Source organism: Pygocentrus nattereri, chromosome 28 (assembly GCF_015220715.1).
Source record: "Pygocentrus nattereri isolate fPygNat1 chromosome 28, fPygNat1.pri, whole genome shotgun sequence".
NCBI classification, from domain to species: Eukaryota; Metazoa; Chordata; class Actinopteri; order Characiformes; family Serrasalmidae; genus Pygocentrus; species Pygocentrus nattereri.
Window position 1 is genome coordinate 6,251,622 of NC_051238.1, and position 20,288 is coordinate 6,271,909.

General features: G+C 42.3%; 2 protein-coding genes across 6 annotated transcripts in view; one reads left to right on the forward strand and one right to left on the reverse strand.

Annotated features, from left to right (window-relative positions):
* Nucleotides 1-6,599, forward strand: part of acsbg2 (acyl-CoA synthetase bubblegum family member 2) — a 43,339-nt gene extending 36,740 nt beyond the window's left edge. The window contains exons 11-15 of one of the 2 annotated variants that reach the window (XM_017686464.2): nt 1,476-1,718; nt 2,410-2,627; nt 3,138-3,277; nt 4,905-5,151; nt 6,323-6,599. In XM_017686464.2, coding sequence (XP_017541953.2) covers nt 1,476-1,718; nt 2,410-2,627; nt 3,138-3,277; nt 4,905-5,151; nt 6,323-6,441 — 967 coding nt within the window. In that variant the 3' untranslated portion in view covers nt 6,442-6,599. The remainder of the gene's footprint in view (nt 1-1,475; nt 1,719-2,409; nt 2,628-3,137; nt 3,278-4,904; nt 5,152-6,322) is intronic. The other variant, XM_017686463.2, reaches the window with a different exon arrangement.
* An 8,864-nt stretch (nt 6,600-15,463) lies between these two features.
* mllt1a (MLLT1 super elongation complex subunit a) overlaps nt 15,464-20,288 on the reverse strand; it is a 33,281-nt gene continuing 28,456 nt past the window's right edge. For all 4 annotated transcript variants that reach the window (XM_017686459.2, XM_017686461.2, XM_017686458.2 and 1 more), the window contains exon 12: nt 15,464-19,480. In XM_017686459.2, the coding sequence (XP_017541948.1) occupies nt 19,352-19,480 (129 nt within the window). In that variant the 3' untranslated portion in view covers nt 15,464-19,351. The remainder of the gene's footprint in view (nt 19,481-20,288) is intronic.

Here is a 20,288-nt window from a genome sequence, read left to right on the forward strand (position 1 = left end):
AGCTTATGTCTTTAAGCTCCGCCTCCCGATGAGCACAGTGTGCTCTGATAGGTCAGCTTGCTCTTGTTTTGATTGGTCAGCTGCCACAGTGCTTCCATGCCTACATGTTCCGCCCCTGTCTTGCAGTCTGCAGATGGACCCTTCTCTCCTGTGAACTCCACTGTGGCTGTTTTTCCAGTGGTGTCCAGCATCATCTTCACACAGCTACAACACTGAACACACTCTACCTGGCCTCCAGTAGTTGCTGTGCACTGTGTGAGGTGGTGCTGACAAAGGAAAAGAGCTGGAATTCAAACGAGGCGTTTCAGGTGGCTGAGAAAAGTGGTTTCCGTGGGAGAGAGTTTCTCCCTCTGGCATTGTGTCGAACACAATGTTATTAGCCCGTTTCACCCAGAGATGCGCTGCAGTCCCCAGCATGCACTGCAAAATAGTGTGAGTTCTGACCCCCAACAACGACACATGGGTCAGCGCTTATACAAAAAGAGAAGATGTCTGGTGTTTGGTTCAGGCAAATAGGCAGTTTTAAAAAGACTACCGAGAACAGTTTAGAATGATTTTTGAATAAGTATTCAATGCCTGTTTTGCTGTCGCAGTTATGGGATATTTTGAATAAATAAATAAAGTGGCCCATTCAGGTCAAATGTTAATAATGAAATAAAGCACCGCTGCCCACAGATTTGCTGAGATTTTTTAATATGGACCAAGGCAATAAAAGAAAGAAAACAAACATGAAAGGATAATGGGTCCCCTTTTTTACGGAGCCCCTAAGGGGCCGTGTTTTTAAAAAAAAAAAAAACAAAGTTAATGACACACATGCATTGCGTTCTCTCGCAAATGTCTCTCGCTTTGCATTCACTTGCGAACTGAAACTGAGATCGAGTGTCCTCGTACAGTAAAAGCTACATTTCTAGCTGAGTAAACTCGGCACAGACTGGCGAAACTGAGGAAGCAGCTTTTAACGTTGGCTATGCTGAAAACGTGGCTCTAATGTAGGCCTCTGGTCCTGTTTGCTTGCAGTCTGAACTATATTATAGGGAAAGCATGTATTTTGCCAGGGAACACAATGTCATTGACTTTGTCATTCATTTGTTTTTTGTTTTTTTTATTTAACCAGTGGCCCCTCAGGGGCTCCATACCCTTTAAACATCAATACTAATGTAAAAAAGTAACAGAAATGCAGCTGAAACTTTATGAAGTGGAAGTGCTTAAGAGGCAGAAGCACTTCCAAGCGTACAGTAAGGCTTGCTTGCCCTCGGCTGGGCTGGTCATGATCCGATTCCTGAAGCTGTGCTGTGTAGTTTTTCATTGAAATGGCCTGGATTGCATCATTGTCGTTACTTCTTGTGTGTAATTTTGACAGTTTTACACAAGTTGCTCATGGAAACCATCCCAGCTTTGATTTTGCATGTGAGCTGAACACACAGCAGCGATGGAACAGGTCTCTGCAGTGTATTCACGGCTGTTTCCTCTGTCAGATATGGCTCCGTGTCCCGAAATCCGCTGAACTACCGGCTGGCGAAGCGTTTGGTGTTCCGGAAGGTGCGCAAGGCTCTGGGCCTGGATCGCTGCCGACAGTGCTTCACCGGAGCCGCTCCCATCACCAAGGAAACGCTGGAGTTCTTCCTCAGCCTGGATATCCCATTGTACGAACTGTACGGCATGAGCGAGAGCTCTGGACCACACACCATCTCAATGCCCGAAGCTTTTAGACTGACCAGGTACTCGCAGACACCACCTCACTGCCCGAACGTTCAGATTAACTGTGTACACGACAGGCCAAAAGTTTGGAAGCACACAGAAGTAAGCAGCCTTTAAAGCAGGGCTGGCCCACAGGGCAGCTGGCTGGGGAGGACGTTTGATTTGGCCTGACCGAAAGTTGCCATAACCCCAGGATTCCTTTACTATATAACCTATATAATTATTTGCCTTTTAACTTTGTGTTTAAGTGTTTATGAGCACAATATACTGTAATATTAATAACATAGTTTTAAAAAAATCATTTGTATTTTTTTTTTGTCCTGAGGAAAGGCTAAACAGTCAATTTATATCCAAATCGCAGTTTGAATTGTGCAGTTTCCAAATGGCAAAAGCTGCAGTTTCCATGATCTAATATTAGTCCGTGTTTCAAGTTTTAAGTGGATGAATTTAACCTGTTAACGCAGAGCTAGTAAACTCGGTCTGATCAGAGCTGCAACAATAAATTTACACACGTTTAGTCGAACACTTTGTACCATTTTAATAATAAACAAACGTATTACTACCTGTCCCCCCCCCCGTCCCCCCATCAATATATATTTTAAGTCATTGTTGCTTCCAGACTGTTAAGCCTGTCTGTTTAATGTGCATTTAATACACTCGCGCCTTGTTAATCAGATATAACGACCATAGTGTGTGTGCTTTTCTCTGCAGCTGTGGGAAGGTGATGACAGGCTGCCAGACGAAGATCTTCAGTCCAGACGAGGAGGGGAACGGAGAGATCTGCTTCTGGGGACGCCACATCTTCATGGGCTACCTGAACATGCCGGAGAAAACGGACGAGGCCCTGGACGCAGACGGCTGGCTGCGCTCCGGAGATCTGGGCAAACACGACGAGAACGATTTCCTCTTCATCACAGGGCGCATCAAAGGTACCGTCCCGCCGCTCAGTGCTGTTCATATATATATAATGTAAACTACAAAATGTGCCATGATCTTTTCACCAGTCACATTTTTATGTTTTGGCATTTTTCCAAAATGTTAAATTCAGCAAATGAACAGTGATCATGCACTAAAACGTGCAGACGTGTAGAGAATGTGTTGCCTTGAATTCACTGAACGTCATTTGACCAGGTGTGTGCAAATTTGTGCATGTGGTTTAGGTAAATAGTCTTGGTGTATAATGAGTTTTTATTTTTTGGGATTTTTTGCCTTTTTTTAAATTAAATATTTACATTAGATATTGAATTGTCTGAGTCTCATAAGTGTCTTAATCTTAAGACAACAAAAGTATAAAGCTGCAGCTTAAGCGACTAAATAGTGTTTTGTATGTCTGTGTGTGTCTGTCTGTGTGTCTCTGTCTGTCTGCGTGCGTGTGTGTGTGTGTGTGTGTGTGTGTGTGCGTGCGTGTGTGTGTGTGTGTGTCTGTGTGTGTGCTGCAGAGTTGATCATCACTGCTGGAGGGGAGAACATCCCGCCGGTGCTTATAGAGGATGCCGTGAAGGCAGCTGTGCCCCTCATCAGTAACGCCATGCTGATCGGAGACAAGAGGAAATTCCTCTCGATGCTGCTGACCATAAAGGTATCAGCCCCATCAGCCTATTCATTACAGCACTGATTCAGCTGAGGACGCTAACGTAGCCGAGTACAGTTCATATCAGCCCTTAGAATTTCAGTTACTGATAACAAAAGCATGTTTTAATGATATGGATCACTTCTCGCCTGTAGCTCATTCACACAAGCGTGGAAAGTGCAGATTCTAAACTTTTAGTCCGTAGCACCTTAGATAACTGGTTTTAAAAAATAATCCGCATCGGTCAGATGTTCAGATTTACTCCACTTACTTTACTTCATTTGTTGGCCTACAGAAATAAAGGTTACATGTCTACTACTACTCTCCATCTATCAAAATCGGCAGATATGCACAAGAAAATTGTCAGATATTGGCATCGGATCACGGTTCCCATATCCGCACTTCCCTAATTGAAACGAACGGAAAGGAATCAGCCATTCAAACTCAAATCTGTCCATACAGACTGCAAGTCTAATGTAAATGTAATTGTATTACTACATAGTTCATTAAGCCATTGCATTTTAATAGCAGCAAAACCACAGCAGTGACTACACTGAGGGTTAAGGACAGACTGTGACCTCTTCACATCTTCAGAGTCGGGTTAAAGTCTGGTCAGGGTCCGTGTGTGTCCTCATTAACACGATCTTTGTTTTTATTCAGCTGACCGACAAATCCCCATGTGCCAGTTTAAGGGAAGTACACTGTGAAACAAAACGAGTGCTCTCCTCGTCTAATTACACGGTCATTATCTCATCTGTCTAATCTTATCTCTCGGTGGGTAAGGGATCATAAAGTGCACCAAACTGTCATCTAACAGCCTGAAATTCCCAGCAGGTTAAAGCTGCTTAGATAAAAAGCCTGGCAATGTGCTTACATTCTAGCCTTCTGTCGACTCCTAGTGGCTGGTTCTGGAACTGCACTCACTTGTCTGGTAGATTATTTGCCGTCATCTTGCTCCCCCTGGTGTCAATAGGTGGTAAATGTCAAACATCAAATATTGAGCTGAGCAGGAGATCTGAGTGTTTTGTAGGTTATCAGTGAGGTATTTTGTTGTTAAACGATCTGCTTAACCTCTGTTTTCTTCCTCTCCTCTTTTTTTTCTTCTCTTTCTCTCTCTGTTCATTTCTTCCTTTACCTCTCTCTCTGTTCTCTCATCCTCTTCTATCGTTATTTCTTGCTTTTCTCTCTCTCACTCTGTCCTTTTATTTCTATCTTTGTCTCCTTCTCGTTCTTTTTCTGTTTATCTTTTTTTCCCTTCTTTTCCTCCCATCCATCGGTTTTCTCTTACTCCTTTTCTTTTTCCCTTCTACTCGCTTATTTCACACCCTTTTCTCTTCCATCTGTTTGCTTCTCTTTCTATCTTTTACTCTTTGTTCCTTTATTTCTCTCTGCCTCTGCTTCTTTTTCTCTGTTTGTCTTTTCCTTCCCTACACCGGTTTCTGTCTTACTACTTTTCTTTTTTCTCCTTATTTTTTCCCCTTCTACTCACCTTTTACTTCACCTCTCTCTCTCTCTCTCTCTCTCTCTCTCTCTCTCTCTCTCTCTCTCTCTCTCTCTCTCTCTCTCTCTCTCTCTCTCTCTCTCTCTCTCTCTCTCTCTCTCTCTCTCTCTCTCTCTCTCTCTCTCTCTCTCTCAGTGCCAGGTGAATGCTGATACAGGTGCTCCGGAGGATGAACTGACCCCAGATGCGTTGGAGTTTTGTCAGAAGTTGGGCAGCACCTCCACGCGGGTCTCAGAAATCGCCGGTGGCAGGGACCGCCTCATCCACACCGCCATCCAGGAGGGCATCAACAGCGTGAACGAGAAGGCCACCTCCAATGCCCAGCGCATCCAAAAATTCACCGTGCTGGAGCAGGACTTCTCCATCCCTGGAGGAGAGCTTGGTGAGTGAAGCGGACCCTCTGGTCCTCTAACATTCACCCGCCACTTTCAGAACCTGCTTAGAAAAGTGGAGCTACACCTTCAGTTCAGACCTTCAATGCCAAAACACCACCTCAATAATGCTAATTTCTACTAGCGCCCCAATGGGATTTCGAGTAGTATGTTAGCGCTAAGATAACAGTGGTGCTCATGAACATTTTTTGGCTGTAGATCATTTATTGTAATCTTGCATTAAGGAGTCTTGGCGTAGAGCTGCTGCCGCTTTTCCTTTACTAAAAACTGACAGACTTGGTCAGGCTATGCGTTCAGTCAGTGGCATATCTAGAACTTCCCGAAGACCTAGAGCGATGTTTTTCCTCACAAAATTAGTTCCACCCTTTGGAAGTATTAAAACGTGATTAGTTGATTGTTCTGCCAGTTCCTGATTTGACTGGTAGTTAATCTAATGTGTAGAGCAGGCGTCACAACCCGAATGTTCAGAAGAGCCATTCTGTACTTTAAATAAAAAGCAAACCACTTTGGGAGCCACAGTAGTATATGTCTATTCTACCATTCGTATTTTAGCTATTTTACTGTAGCTGCTTTTCTCGCATCTCCAGCAGGAAACCTTTCCTCAAAAGTAGAACCGTTTCTTGTAAAATGTCTCAACATCCGATTTTTTACGAGGCCGAAGTCGCTTCTCATCTGCCAGCTTTATTTGAATTTTCCCATTCCACCTTAAATGGCGCCTGAGGTGCCAGAATGTAACTGCAGCACCATTTAAGAACATTCGAACAAGAAGCTGCGAATGAGAAACTGACTTCAGCTTCACAACTTCTGTGTTCAACCAGCTGTGAGTAAATGCAGAGAAGTCCATTCATCTCCAAATTATCGATGCTCATCTTAAATCTCTCTCTTTGCCGTTTCGTTAGCTGCTAGCTAGGCAAGATTGTTGCTATGGTGGCCCACAGTCTTGTGTACCAACCCTCAGGGTTAACGGGTGAATCAGCAGTTCTACATGAACTCCAGCGTTAACTTTAAGACGGCATACTTTGAGGTAGTTTTATAATTGATCGTAACTTTATAAAAGTCAGTGCGGCTGAGTCACGTCTTCAAATCAGTGCATCAAGAAACGAGGAGTGACGACATTCTGAAACCAAACCTTGCGATAACGTGTATTTCTCTGTGTCTCAGGCCCCACTATGAAGCTGAAGAGGCCGGTGGTGACGAAGATGTATAAAGAGCAGATTGAGAACTTCTACAGAGAGGTTATGACCCCCAACACCCCGGACAACCCTCTGCCTTCTAAATAAGCTCCGAACAACAGGAGCCGTCATGCAGTTCATGAAGCGCAGACAAAGAGACTGACACACCTACGGAGTTCTCACCGCCAGAGAGACCTCCCTTTCTTTCTCTCTCTCTCTCTCTCTCTCTCTCTCTCTCTCTCTCTCTCTCTCTCTCTCTCTCTCTCTCTCTTTCTTTTCTTTCTTTCTTTCTTTCTTTCTTTCTTTCTTTCTTTCTTTCTTTCTTTCTTTCTTTCTTTCTTTCTTTCTTTCTTTCTTTCTTTCTCTCTCTCTCTCTCTCTCTCTCTCTCTCTCTCTCTCTCTCTCTCTCTCTCTCTCTCTCCCCCTCTCTCTCTCTCCCCCTCTCTCCCTCTCCCCTCATGCAAGGTGTGTGCTGTGTATAACATCCGTGTCGGTTTTTCAGGTCACCGCTCTGTTGATTTGTTGTTCGTTTTGTTTACATTCGCAGGTAAATTGAAAGAGCCGTGAATAACATCCGTAACAAGCCATTGTTAAGACGCTGTGTGTTCTGTGAAGCTTAGGATTCCATTACAACGGTTGTTTATTGTTCTTTTTTTTTTTTTTTTTTTGGGGGGGGTGTTACTGTTAAAATTTAAAATGAGCCATTGCTTTTGTTCCTTATTAACTGGAACTCAAGTGCAACTCATCCAAAACGTCCACTAGAGGACCCGTGTTTTTGTTCTTGTTTATTTACAGATATGTTGTTTATTTGTGGTTTGTTTGTACGCCAAAGTGAAGGAAAACGGCGCCAAGTTGTTAGACTGCGCTAATGAGGACGTCTTTAGCTGAGGCAGAGGCCACTTTCTGATCAGTTTAAGCTGATTTACAGCCTGAGTAACTCAGATATATGGCTAGATTGGACCTGATCCTCTATCAGACCTTATGTGGTCCAATCAAATCTGAGCACAGAGGTGTGGAAATTGGGAAAGAAGTCACCTTTTGTATTGGCCTGCTGTCTTTTGTGTCATATAAGATCATAAAATTCATGCCAATGAAAATGAAGACAGGGATTATAGTCATTAGACAATATGTGTGCTATTTATTGCATGTACCATTCTCATGTGCTGGTGTGGTTTCATGGATTCTAGCCATGAAATCACTCCATTTAAGCCATAAATATGTTATGCTCGTTTTGCTTTCGTACCCAGGTGTGTTCAGGTATGTTTGTTCACATGTAACTTCACTTATGCGGTTGTAATTTCTGTTGTAATATTTCATAATGGCTTTTTTTGTGTGTGTGTGTCCAATTGCTGTGACCTTGTTAAATACTGTAAATACGCTCGGCCTGTATTTCTGCCCCCTTTATCCTTCGGTCGTGTTTGAGGCTCGAGTTCCTCTCCGTAGTGAGAAATGTAGCTCATTAGCTTCTTTAATGCCACTTAACTCTGTACAGGGACTTGGGGGGGAATTAAAGTGCTAAAATGAAAGGAACGGAAAGCTGGATTAGAAGAACTGACAGCTGCGAGAAAACGGGTTCGCTCCCGGGAGGAATAAGTCTGTGCTTGATTAAAATTGAAGCGCTAAATGCTGGGGCTTATTTTGTTCTACATGCATTGCTGTGTATGTGCAATAAGGACATTTCTTGGTGGGGGCGCTGTCGTTCACTTCTTTAGGCCTTGTTTGACGTAAAGTGATGAAGATTTGTTAAAGATTTGAGTGGCTGGAATGACTTTCGAGCTCCGATCACGGATGCGATTTGTGGATAAGGCGGACGATGCATTGCATCTGTGTGAGCACTGAACTCACTAAAAGAAATACTTGAATTTGAAAGAAGGAAGTGTGAAGCATTATGCAATCCAAAGAAGCCTTTCTCTTTTCTTCTTTACTGTAAATAGAGCTCCGTCTATGAGAAAAGGGCCTGAAGACTAACTAGCTAAGACTAGCTTTCGTCAAGTAGTCAGTGCTGGGAAAGGTTTCTCTCCAGTTGGACAGACCAGGATATACTACAGTTCTAGATACACTGATTAGCAAGTCTTGGACCCAAAGTGCTGTTCCCCAGTTAGCAAAATTTGTCTGGCTCACTTGTGGGCCACACCCTTGGTTTGTTCTGGCCCAGTATATGGCTGATTTGGCCCAGTATATGGCTGATTTGGCCCAGTATATGGCTGGGTCTTCAGCCCAGATTTGGCCCACACACTGTAAAGTGAGTAGAACTATAGGATATGGCCCAAATCTGGTCCAACTCTGACCCAACTACATCGTTGGTCCACAATATTTACGCCAGAATTGTCCCATAAATGTAGACATGAGGCAAAACCGTATGCAGCTGTCCAGGATCTGGCCCTGTTCTGGCCCACATGCAGAACATCTACCAACACAACCGACAGTCACACAGGAAAGCCAGAATCGGCCCAAAACCGTCTGTCAGGTTCAGTTGAGTGTTGGCTTATGTTGAACCTGGCTAGGGTTAGCTTGCTAACCCAGACTTGAACCGACTCCAGTAGGATGCAATACAGTACTGGATGCGCTGATTAGCATGTCTTAGCTCAACCACAATTGCTGTTTAGTTTGAGTGCTAAATTGTTAAACCTGAAGTTAGCATTAGCTTGCTGATCCAGACTTGAACACTGCAGTAGGATGGAATACAGCCCTGGATACTCGGCCACAGCTGTGTTGAACGTGGCGTGAGTGCTAGCTCACGTTAAGCCTGAAGCTAGCATTAGGTTGCTAATCCAAAAATCTGGCACATAATCAGAGCTAGTTTATCAGACTCTACCCAGTTAGCATAGCTTGTTTGGCTCACTTGGCGCAGTATACGCTGACCCAGATCTGACCCCCACAGTGTGAAAAGAGTAGAGCTAATGGATGTAGCCCAAATCTGGCCCAACTACACTGGCTGGGGGTGCAATCACAGCCATGTTCAATGAACCTTGCTAACCTGAGGATCTGGCCTTGTAGTACATCACCCAGGGTGACCGTAGAGAGGCCTTGTTGTATATAGCTCGACTGTATAGGCTCAATCTAAAGCTGGGAGAATGACGGTGACGGGTTAAAGCGGCTAAACTGAATTCTCTCTACATTTGTCCTGCGTTCACGTTTTTTTCTTCTTTTCTTATTTATTTTTTTCTCTTGCTCTCTTTTTACTGCTTTCCGACTTCAAGCGGTTATTGGCCGCCGTGTGGGTTTGTTTGGTTGGGACAGTTTCCTAAAAGCACTGTTGGTTTATAACGAACACTGTGGGTGCAGTTTGCCACAATCACAGTCAAGCTGAATCGAATGTGCTGCAACAGGGGAAGCGCTAAAGTGGCGGTTTCCAGGACTGACCTGCAGTATCATGAACCCTGTGGGGCTCATACATGTCCTCTGATGCTTCAGTTCATATAACACTTCTGTGAGCAGTGGTTCCATCACGTTTAAGGGCCGTTTCACAAAGCCAGATTTCCAAGCTGGCTTGATAACCCACACATGTTGAACAGAAGAAAAGCTAATGATGTTCCTCTTGGACAGTCGCTGCTTTTCCCTAATCTGGCTTCACTGCAGTTACTTTGCAGTCCAGGACTTTTCCATGAACTTCAGGAGCTAAAGCAAAGGGGTCAAGGTCCATCAGGAACGTGCTTCACCACCTGTTGAGCAGTCTTGACTTTCAGTGGGTTGAGGAATCCTTTGTGAAATAGCCCACTTAAGGCCATTTACACTGACCCCACAATCTCCAATACCACCAGCGCTCCACTGGCGGCAGCTGGATTTTTAATGTTCTTAAAATAAATTAAAAAAAAGAAAAACCAAATGAACTGGTGTGAATGTGGGACGATGTTCTAGGGCAATGTGAATGGAAATAAAATTTTCTAGAACAGTGCAAAAAGGGTCAAGCATTTTAGAACAGTGCAGTAGGGGAAAGAACCCTTTAAATTGTTCTAGAATGATTATTCTATGATTCAAATGGGGAAAAACATTCTAGAACAGTGTAAATGGGGGATAACATTTTGGAATGGTGGGTGGAGGAGAGCAGTGTGAATAGGGGTAGAACGTTCTAGTACAGTTAATCAGAGAACGTTCTAGAACCATTTAAATGGGGAAAACCATTCTAGAACAATATGAATAGGGGCAGAGCATTCTAGAACGTTTTAAATTATAGGAGAACATTCTAGAACAGTGTAAATGGGGTACAGCGTTATGGAACAGTGGGTGAAGGAGAACAGTGTGAAAGGTCTATGACTTTCTAGAACAACGTGAAAAGGAAGAGAACATCCTAGAATGATTTGATTGGACAGAACGTTCTAAAACAATGTGAACGATAAGAGAACGGTCTAAAATATCCCAACGATCACACACAGCTAAGGTACACACCCTGAACTTTTGGGTTTGTTGGAGAACGTCGGGTCAGTGGCCTTGCGGTGATTCGCTGAACTGCAGTGCGATTGGGAAACGGTCCTAGACAGAGAACCGTTTGGTCTTCAGGACTGACGGCGAGGGGAGTTTCTGAGGCTGTTGCCATGTGGAACCTGACTCTGAACGCTTTAGGATTGGAGACTGGTCTTAGTGTGTCGTGCGGCCTGGAGGGGCGAATGCCTGCATGTCACCAGGTCAAAACAAACCACCTGAAAATAGGTGAGACACATTGGTGAGACAAAATCCTGTGTACGTTCCTTTATGAGTGCGCGAGTGAGTTTGTACTCAGACCCAAAAATAAAAGTGATCCAAACTTGGCTTGTTTGTGTTTCTGGTTTGAGTCAATGGGAAAATGACTGACACGGAAATGTGACCTCTAAGATTTAGATTAAGTGACCCTTATTAGTCCCACAACGGGGAAATTTCACCTCCGCATTTAACCCATCCATGCAGTGAAACACCACACACACACACCAGGGGGCAGTGAGCACACTTGCCGGGAGCAGTGGGCAGCCCAATCTGCAGCACCCAGGGAGCAGTTGGGGGTTAGGTGCCTTGCTCATGGACACCTCAGTCATGTAGCATCTGCGCTGGGTACCTCTCGACACATCACTACCTCTCACATTTACATTAAAATCAACTATTCAGTAACTACTATGAAAATAAGTACCAAGTTATGTAAATATGAATGAGGTACTGAAATGTTGACCCTATGGGCCAGTTTTCCAGACCATGATTAGCCTAATTAAGCATAAACTACAAAGAATTTCCAATGGTGTTTTACCATTCGCCTTGCAATTTAGTCCAAGACTAGGCTTACTCCGTGTCCAGGAAAAAACCACCCAAAAGTTTGCTGTGCACCGTTGGTCAGTTACTGTGAGGAGGGTTCACTGATTGGATGCTGGGAGCTTGGCCCACTTTAAGGGATGAAAGAATTCAACTTTACCCTTAATGATATTTTTAATAAGAAGCGTCATATGTATCACAGTATTGTATAGATCGGCTAGTTGACGCAATAATTCATTTCTTATTAACATAAAATAATCTACTATAATTGAAATCAATATGAAATTATCACCAGCATTACTACTGGCTACTGTTCAGGCTGCATGTTTTGAGAGACGGTTAGCAGTAGAGCTATTTACTTCAACCAAGTGCACACACACGCGATTCTCAGCGGATTTTATACCACAGTATATCATTCAAATCAATAACCGTCCCATTTTTACACAGAACCACATCCTCGTCGCAGGAGTGCTGATCTAGGATCTTTTAACATTTGTTATTCAAACCGGAAGAGAAGTTCATTAGAATTGCCGTATTTTAAAACTGAGCCACGGAGTGTGTTCTAGACCTAATCCAACAGGCTGGATTAGTGGCTGCAGACTAAAGGGCATGTATAATGGAAAACTACCTTGTTTTTTTTTTATCTACCTTTTTAAATAAAAGCATCTATAGTCTCAAGATGCTGTTTCAATACAACCCATATATGAAAAGTCCCCTCAGTTCTGATCTGAATGTGTTGGTGCAAAACAACACATATACCCATCTACTCAACCCGCAGCAGTTTAACCCCATCAGCCTATCAGAACAAAGATCATTTACATACAGTAATTTAAAAGTGGACATCAGGGGGAGAGGAAAAAAAAGAGAGGAAAATGTTGCATACAGGCCCTTTAAAGGGGAACTCCACCGATTTTGCAAAATTCAACGGTTTAGATGTAAACAATCATTCAGAGTGGTTCGGTGTGAAACGTGCCTTTCGAGAGAAAGTTACAGTCGGAGTTGTTCACCATTGTAGTAGTAGGAACCAGACGTCCGTATGTCTACGCTACACATATCACCACTTTACCTGCTGTCCAAAATGACCAGTGACCTCTGTTACCTCTGTGTGTCTGTTAAGGTTGTCTACGTCACACTGATAATGGCAAAATGAATTTGAGGTGGAACTGAACTGGATACACCACCACCGCCAGGCGTATTGAACGGCTGTAGCTGCAGGCTAGTATAGCTACAAAAGCATGTTAGCCCGCGAGCATTGATCTCACCTGAGCTGCGGTTCTGAGAGGAAACGGGGAAGTGATCCTGGAGTAGTGGTTTAAATTAAAAAAAGTTTTAGACCAAAACTTTAGAACAAAAATATCATAAAACAATGTCTCCGGTATCAAACACCACATTCATAACCCTTCTGTGTAATAATTAGACGTAGCGGACGTCTGGTTCCCAGTCCTATAATGGTGAACAGTTCCGACTCTAAATTTCTCTGGAAAGGCGCGTTTCACCCCAAACCACTCAATGACTTTGTTTACATCTAAACCGTTGAATGATTGGGGTTCCCCTTTAAGGTTAGAAAAAAATTTACAATTTGTTGTTACTACTCATTTTAAAATTAAAGAGCCTTTTATTATATAAAGCTAAATATCTTCACGTTTTTTGTAATCTGTAATATGCAGAAGCTGTTAAAGGTTCCAAAACATCCTTCACTCCCCAGTCCGTACAGTCAATGTATAGAAACTGAGCTGCAAAAACATTTTAAAATGCTGTTTTTGTGATGTCACAAAGACGGGACGCCTATTCAGCCTACAGCAGTAGTAGTAAGTAGTGTTTCAGCCCAGATTGGTTTATATACAATCAGACCAGAGCTCATTTACATATTCTAGACTTAAAGGCAAAGTACAGAAAACAGCCTGTTTTCTAACAGGATAAGAAGAGGATGGAAAATGGTCGCATAAACTGAATTGAGGCTGTTTTGCTAAATAAGGGCCCTATATGGTTATTCCACAGGTATTACAATCACCCTGAGGTCCAGTTACTAGACTTTCCTCCCTTGACTTAGCAGTCAGGCGTGAGGACAAAGAGACTGAACAGTCTGTTCAGTAAACGAGTAGTGATTACAAACCAGCCAGCTTTGGATTCAGTGACCAGAACTGAATGAGTTCTACACTGTGCTGATTGTTCAGTAGGGAGCAAACTACTGTTATTTAGACCAAAATCACCATTCACTGCTGTTATTTAGACCAAAATCACCATTCACTGCTGTTATTTAGACCAAAATCACCATTCACTGCTGTTATTTAGACCAAAATCACCATTCACTGCTGTTATTTAGACCAAAATCACCATTCACTGCTTATTTAGACCAAAATCACCATTCACTGCTGTTATTTAGACCAAAATCACCATTCACTGCTGTTATTTAGACCAAAATCACCATTCACTGCTGTTATTTAGACCAAAATCACCATTCACTGCTGTTATTTAGACCAAAATCACCATTCACAACTGTTATTTAGACCAAAATCACCATTCACAACTGTTATTTAGACCAAAATCACCATTCACTGCTGTTATTTAGACCAAAATCACCATTCACAACTGTTATTTAGACCAAAATCACCATTCACTGCTGTTATTTAGACCAAAATCACCATTCACTGCTGTTATTTAGACCAAAATCAATTTGTAATGCATAATATTATGCATTATATGCTGTATTGTGTACTACTACTATTATGAATAATGCCTCACAAATTCCCATCCCTAGTTCACTCAATGGAAAATCGATAGTCAGGTTCATGGTCAGTCTGTGTTCACATGACAAAAATAACATTGAGTTACTAAAAGTAATAAACACATCTGATTAAGCATATTTTGTCCACTCATGTACACAGTGGTGGACAGTAACTAACTGAGTAAATGTAATTAGTTTCTGTACTTTAGTATTTTTGGTGTATCTGTACTGAAGTTTCTCCGTTCTGGGCGACTTTCTCCTTTCACTCCACTACATTTCAGAGTCTAATATCCGACTTTTTCCTCCTACATTTTGAGAAATCTGTCGTTCCTTTTGGTTTCTGTGTGTATAAAAACGTAACATGTCAAAACGAAAGAAGCGCAAAGCCAGAGCACCAATCAGGGCCCAGCGGTCACTTTGTTTAGAGCTGGTTTTGACCTGTTGGTCATACCGACCCAGTGCAGCACGCGGTTCAACGTCAGCGCAGCAGCGTAAAACTTTGGGAGAGTCTGTTCAACATAAATGATGAACTAACCTAACTTTGTGTAAATAGAGCTCAATATAGAAATATGTCCACATATGCAGTCGAGACTGACGCGGCTTTTTTCTGAATTTCTACAAACACCATTTCATTTTATAGTAAATGAGTTTGGGCTGGTTTATGTTTATGAACAGACGCCTACAGATCAACATAGTAAAGGAGCTCATCTGTGATCCTGAGTTTAAAGCCAGTTTTTATTCAACTTAATACTTTAGCTTCTCCTTTTACTGGAGTGATATTTTGCCTTGGGTGTCTCTACTTTAACTCAAGTACATGGTTTGTGTACTTCGTCCACCGCTGCATGTAGCAACACCATGCATCATCTTTCTTCAGTCTGAAACTTGAGCAAATTAGACGAACATAGTTAATCATGATGAACTAAATAACGCGATTAATCATGATTCATTATTTTACGTTTCTACAGCCAATTGCACTGTTTGGCAGAAATAAATCTCTTCTACTGTGGTCTAAATGACACTTCTTAGCAAGCCAGCTAAAGATCACTTAAAATGGCATCTTAAAATAAAGTTTATTAATAAAATAATATTTAATATGCCGCCAAGTTTTCAAAAGGACAACAGGTCACTCCAGGCGAAATCCAAAGCCAAAGGCCTGAGAAGTTCAACAGGGAGAAAAGACAGTGAGCCGTCGACAGTACTCAATGAGTTTATTAATTATATGATTTTTCTGAAATAAAAACATAAAAAGTAACATCTTTCATCCTCATTTCAACTTGCATTAAATGACCACATGGTGGCACTGTATTCCCAAGTTCGACAAGTCCAACTGGAGCAGGTCTTCTGTTCTAATCATGGTGGTCTTTCTACCACATCATCAGAACACATTTAAATCCCGACACCTGCACCCTCCCACCCCAAAGCCCCACCCATCCCACTCACAGACACGAAGTACAACCATTGAATGACAAGAAATGTCTCTCTCTCTCTCTTTCTCCCCCGACTGGACATGCTCTCACGCTGGACCGAGAGTGTCCAGAGAGGGAAAAACAGAAGCCAACCCTCCAACACCATCTGCTGCTGCGTTCACCTTCCACTCACAGCACAGCAGACAAGCCGCCACTGTCATTCGTGTATATAAGGATAGATACAGTATAGCTATGAAATTGAAATGTGTCTTCGCTCCCCCAAAACGTTCCCTCAGCGCCCCCCACTTCAACTCCCATCTCTCGGAGTGACGGACTGAGGAACAGAAGTCCAAAGTGAAAGTGATCCAAAAACAGCTGAGTGAGATTTAGTGTTTAGTGCTCCTAATCGTATGTCACACAGTACAAATCCATCAGCAATGCACAGTATAACGGAAAGAAATATTTGTTCTCTATGAAAATCTGAGCTTTTTTTTGTTTTCCTCCTGTTTGATACTTGTAGTGGATGAAGAAGTGCAGCCTACGACAAACATAACTCGCCAGCTCTGACCGACACACTGGAAAACATCAGAAACAAGAGGCCTAAAATATAACAGTCTCAGAATCTACTGGTCATGTTTTCAGTCCGTGATCACAAACATGCCGACGCAAAATAATAATTAAAAAAAAAATTCATACCATATTGCATGTAAATATTGTATAAAATTCTTAAAAATACAGTTAAGTACTTGTCACCACAGCCAAAAGTGCAGAGGTATAGAAATAAACAATTAAAATTATAGCTAAAAAATAATAAAAAATAATTAATATGAAAACGCTGACTGGCGGTGGGTCGACTGGGGCTTCTCTTAGACCTGTCAATCATCTCCACTTAAACCCCATCCCCTTTGCCTCCTTGACCCAAGACTATGACCTCAAGGGTCCGGTCAAAAGTTTGAGTTCATGAACTCGGACCTGAGGGTCAACAGAGGGACAGGAGAGCTCAATGACTGACTCCCAAACAGGCTTGCATACATACTACACACAACAATAAAACTACCGGCAGGTTCTTTTCACCCCAAATGGCGAAAAAAATGCAGCCAAACCGCACATACAGACACTGGACTCTCACAGGGTTAAGGAAAGGGCATCCTAGGGTATTTCACAATGCAGGGATTTCTCAGATAGCCATATAATTTAAGACCAGAGTGAGGACTGCCCAATAGGCCCTTAGTTTTCCTTGTCGGAGAAGCTTGACTTTTGGCTTGTACTATTAGGCTAAATGAGCAAATCCTGCTTTGTGAAATCCCACCCAGGTCTGTAGGTTAGGCCACCAGGCCTATTAAAGCTATTAGCATCAGAATGCCAAATCACCAGCCGCTGAGAATAACGCAGACTGGTGGAGATGGGAGGTGATCAGCCTGGGAAAGAGACAATGCGAGAGAGCCAAAAGCACAGCAAACAAATTTGGGGTATATTTCAACAAAGCAGGATTTCTCAGCAGCGCCGCACAGTCGATCATTTCTCAAATCACTGCTGCAACGCTGGCCTTCGCAATACTGACACTACAACATGCAAATGGGCCTCAAACCAGCCAGTGAATGTGCTGTGAGCTTCCTGACCGGTCACAGAGGTTCACTGGGTGCTGAAATTTAAAAACAAACAAACAAAAAAAAACAACATTGGTCACAAAGCTAACCTTACCTACTTTGCATCAATGCTATGCAAAAGTCTGAACAACCTCGGTCAAATGATATCCTGTGCCAATGAGTTAACAGCTTCTCTACAAAGAACAGACCTAAATATGGCTTTTTTCTGCAAATTTAGTGCACAATTTATATTTACTTTAAATTACTGGCAAAAAGAATATAGCATGCTAGAATTTGTGTACAAGCCACATTTTACTTGTATCTTCTATGTGTTAAATTCAGCAAATAATAAGTAACAGTGCATTAAATTGGGATGAAATATGTTCTCTGTAGAGGATGTGTTAACATATTTTCCACTTAAAAAATGGCCAGGTGTGCCCAAACATTTGCATACGACTGTATTTCAATATACTGAAAGCTATACTGCAATCACATTATAGCAATATCACTGCAGTAGGTGGCATTGTGTTCATACTGTGCAGCTCTTATCAGCTCCGATACTGACCTACTGTCTAAATTCCTTCTCTACATTCACAACACATTTTAATCATTAGCTTCATTTGGAAACAGCTTATCTGGAACAATCTGGGAAAAATCTACTGTGAACACTCAAAATATTGCAGTGTGACTGTGTCCAATATTATTTATCCAAATTTCTTAGTAATTTAAGCCCAAAGCCCTAAATGAATGTTCAATAGAAATGTCTTGACCTCTTCTGCTTATGGATAGGCTTGACTTTCAGCTGAAATTAACCGGCTAACTGAGAAATCCTGAGAAATCCTGCTTTGTGGATGGGAAAAAAAAACAGTTCTCTGAACACATCAACAATAAAAATCCCCCACTGCTCTTGAAATAGGGAACCTGGGATGCTTTTAGAGCCAACAGACTGGTTTTCTCACTCGCTCTCTCTCCGTTTCTTTACCTTTCTTTATGTGCATCAACCAGACATCATAGCACAAAGACTTAAAAATATTATTTCCAACACTTTCCACACATTGCACTATCTATGTACAATACTTATGGGTTTCTAAAAGGCCTACTTGGCAACACAGCAATTAATACATACTGGCGAAAGTGGGAGACTCATGGATTCAGATCAAAGAGAAGGAAACTAGTTTTTCTAGGCGTCACACACGGAGAAATGAGGGGATTTTTTTTGTTTGTTTGTTTGTGCTTTGCTAGCATCGCTGAGGGCAACACAAGACTTTAAATACTCCTTCCAAACGCAGGCAGTTGGCTGGTTGGTAAAGGCACTAAGCGCTAGCCCTAGACAACAAACAGCAAATACATTCATACCTCACACGCTTCCCTCCATCAAAAATACTTCAGAAACATCTGTACAAAAATAAAATATCAAAAAAGGTGGCCCCCCTCTCGGTGTGAGTATGGCTACTTTAGAGACGTTTTAAAGGCGGATTCAGACGCTCCAATGTCAGAGGAAGAGGAAGAAGAGGTGCAGCTCAAAAAGGACAGGAGAGATCTACAGATACGCACCTGCACGCCAGCCGTTCTCAGAGTCGACCGCAGACACGCTTACAGACTAATGCGACAGTGTGAACGTTTAGCAGAGAAGCATGCTGTGGTTAACGGTGCCTTGGCAGCAAGCTTGAGTTTTGAGCTGGTGGGGTTGGGGCACACTAGGCAAACTTGAAAAGTCGGGGGACCTATCCCTCCATTCCATGCGTCAGCTTTACAGAAGAAACATGTAGGACAAACCAGGACCTCTAATCCCACATACCCCCTCGCCCAGACTACAGCGCGCTTCAAACGGAAAAAGTGGCGTAGCTGCTTTCAGGCTTTAACAGAGCATCTCAATTTACTCTCCTCTATTTCTTTCTCTCTCTCTCTCTCTATCTGTGCCTCTCCTTGTTCAGTCTCGACACTTTCGTGCAACTCTGTTCCTTTTGTCTTTCATTCTCGCCTTTTCGTCTTCATTTATTTGTTGTTCCTCTCTCCAGCTGCATCTTTGAGCTAGCCCACAAGACCAAATGAGGGCAAGCCCCGCCCCTCAGAATGCCCGCTTCCTGTCACGTGGCAGTGGCTTCAAGGTAACTCTGCAGTTTACGGACAGTGGACTCATCCAGTGAGAATAGGTCAAAGTCAAAGGTGGTGTTGGTGACGTTGAAGTGCCCAGTTTCCTCGATGAGATTGACAATCTGTAGAAGACAAGCATGTTTATAACATTATAAAAGTTATCCAAAACCAAACCTTTTGCTCTGAATCAATCACAACTAGATCATTTTGGGTTTATAATAAATTAATCACTCCACAATTATTACCGTCAGACTGTAAAACTACACACACTGCAGATTCATACTGGATTAAAATCCCTCCACAATTATTACCGTCAGACTGTAAAACTACACACACTGCAGATTCATACTGGATTAAAATCCCTCCACAATTATTACCGTCAGACTGTAAAACTACACACACTGCAGATTCATACTGGATTAAAATCCCTCCACAATTATTACCGTCAGACTGTAAAACTACACACACTGCAGATTCATACTGGATTAAAATCCCTCCACAATTATTACAGTCAGACTGTAAAACTACACACACTGCAGATTCATACTGGATTAAAATCCCTCCACAATTATTACCGTCAGACTGTAAAACTACACACACTGCAGATTCATACTGGATTAAAATCACTCCACAATTATTACAGTCAGACTGTAAAACTACACACTGCAGATTCATACCGGATTAAAATCACTCCACAATTATTACAGTCAGACTGTAAAACTACAAACGCTGCAGATTCATACTGGATTAAAATCACTCCACAATTATTACAGTCAGACTGTAAAACTACACACTGCAGATTCATACTGGATTAAAATCACTGCACAATTATTACAGTCAGACTGTAAAACTACACACACTGCAGATTCATACTGGATTAAAATCACTCCACAATTATTACCGTCAGACTGTAAAACTACACACACTGCA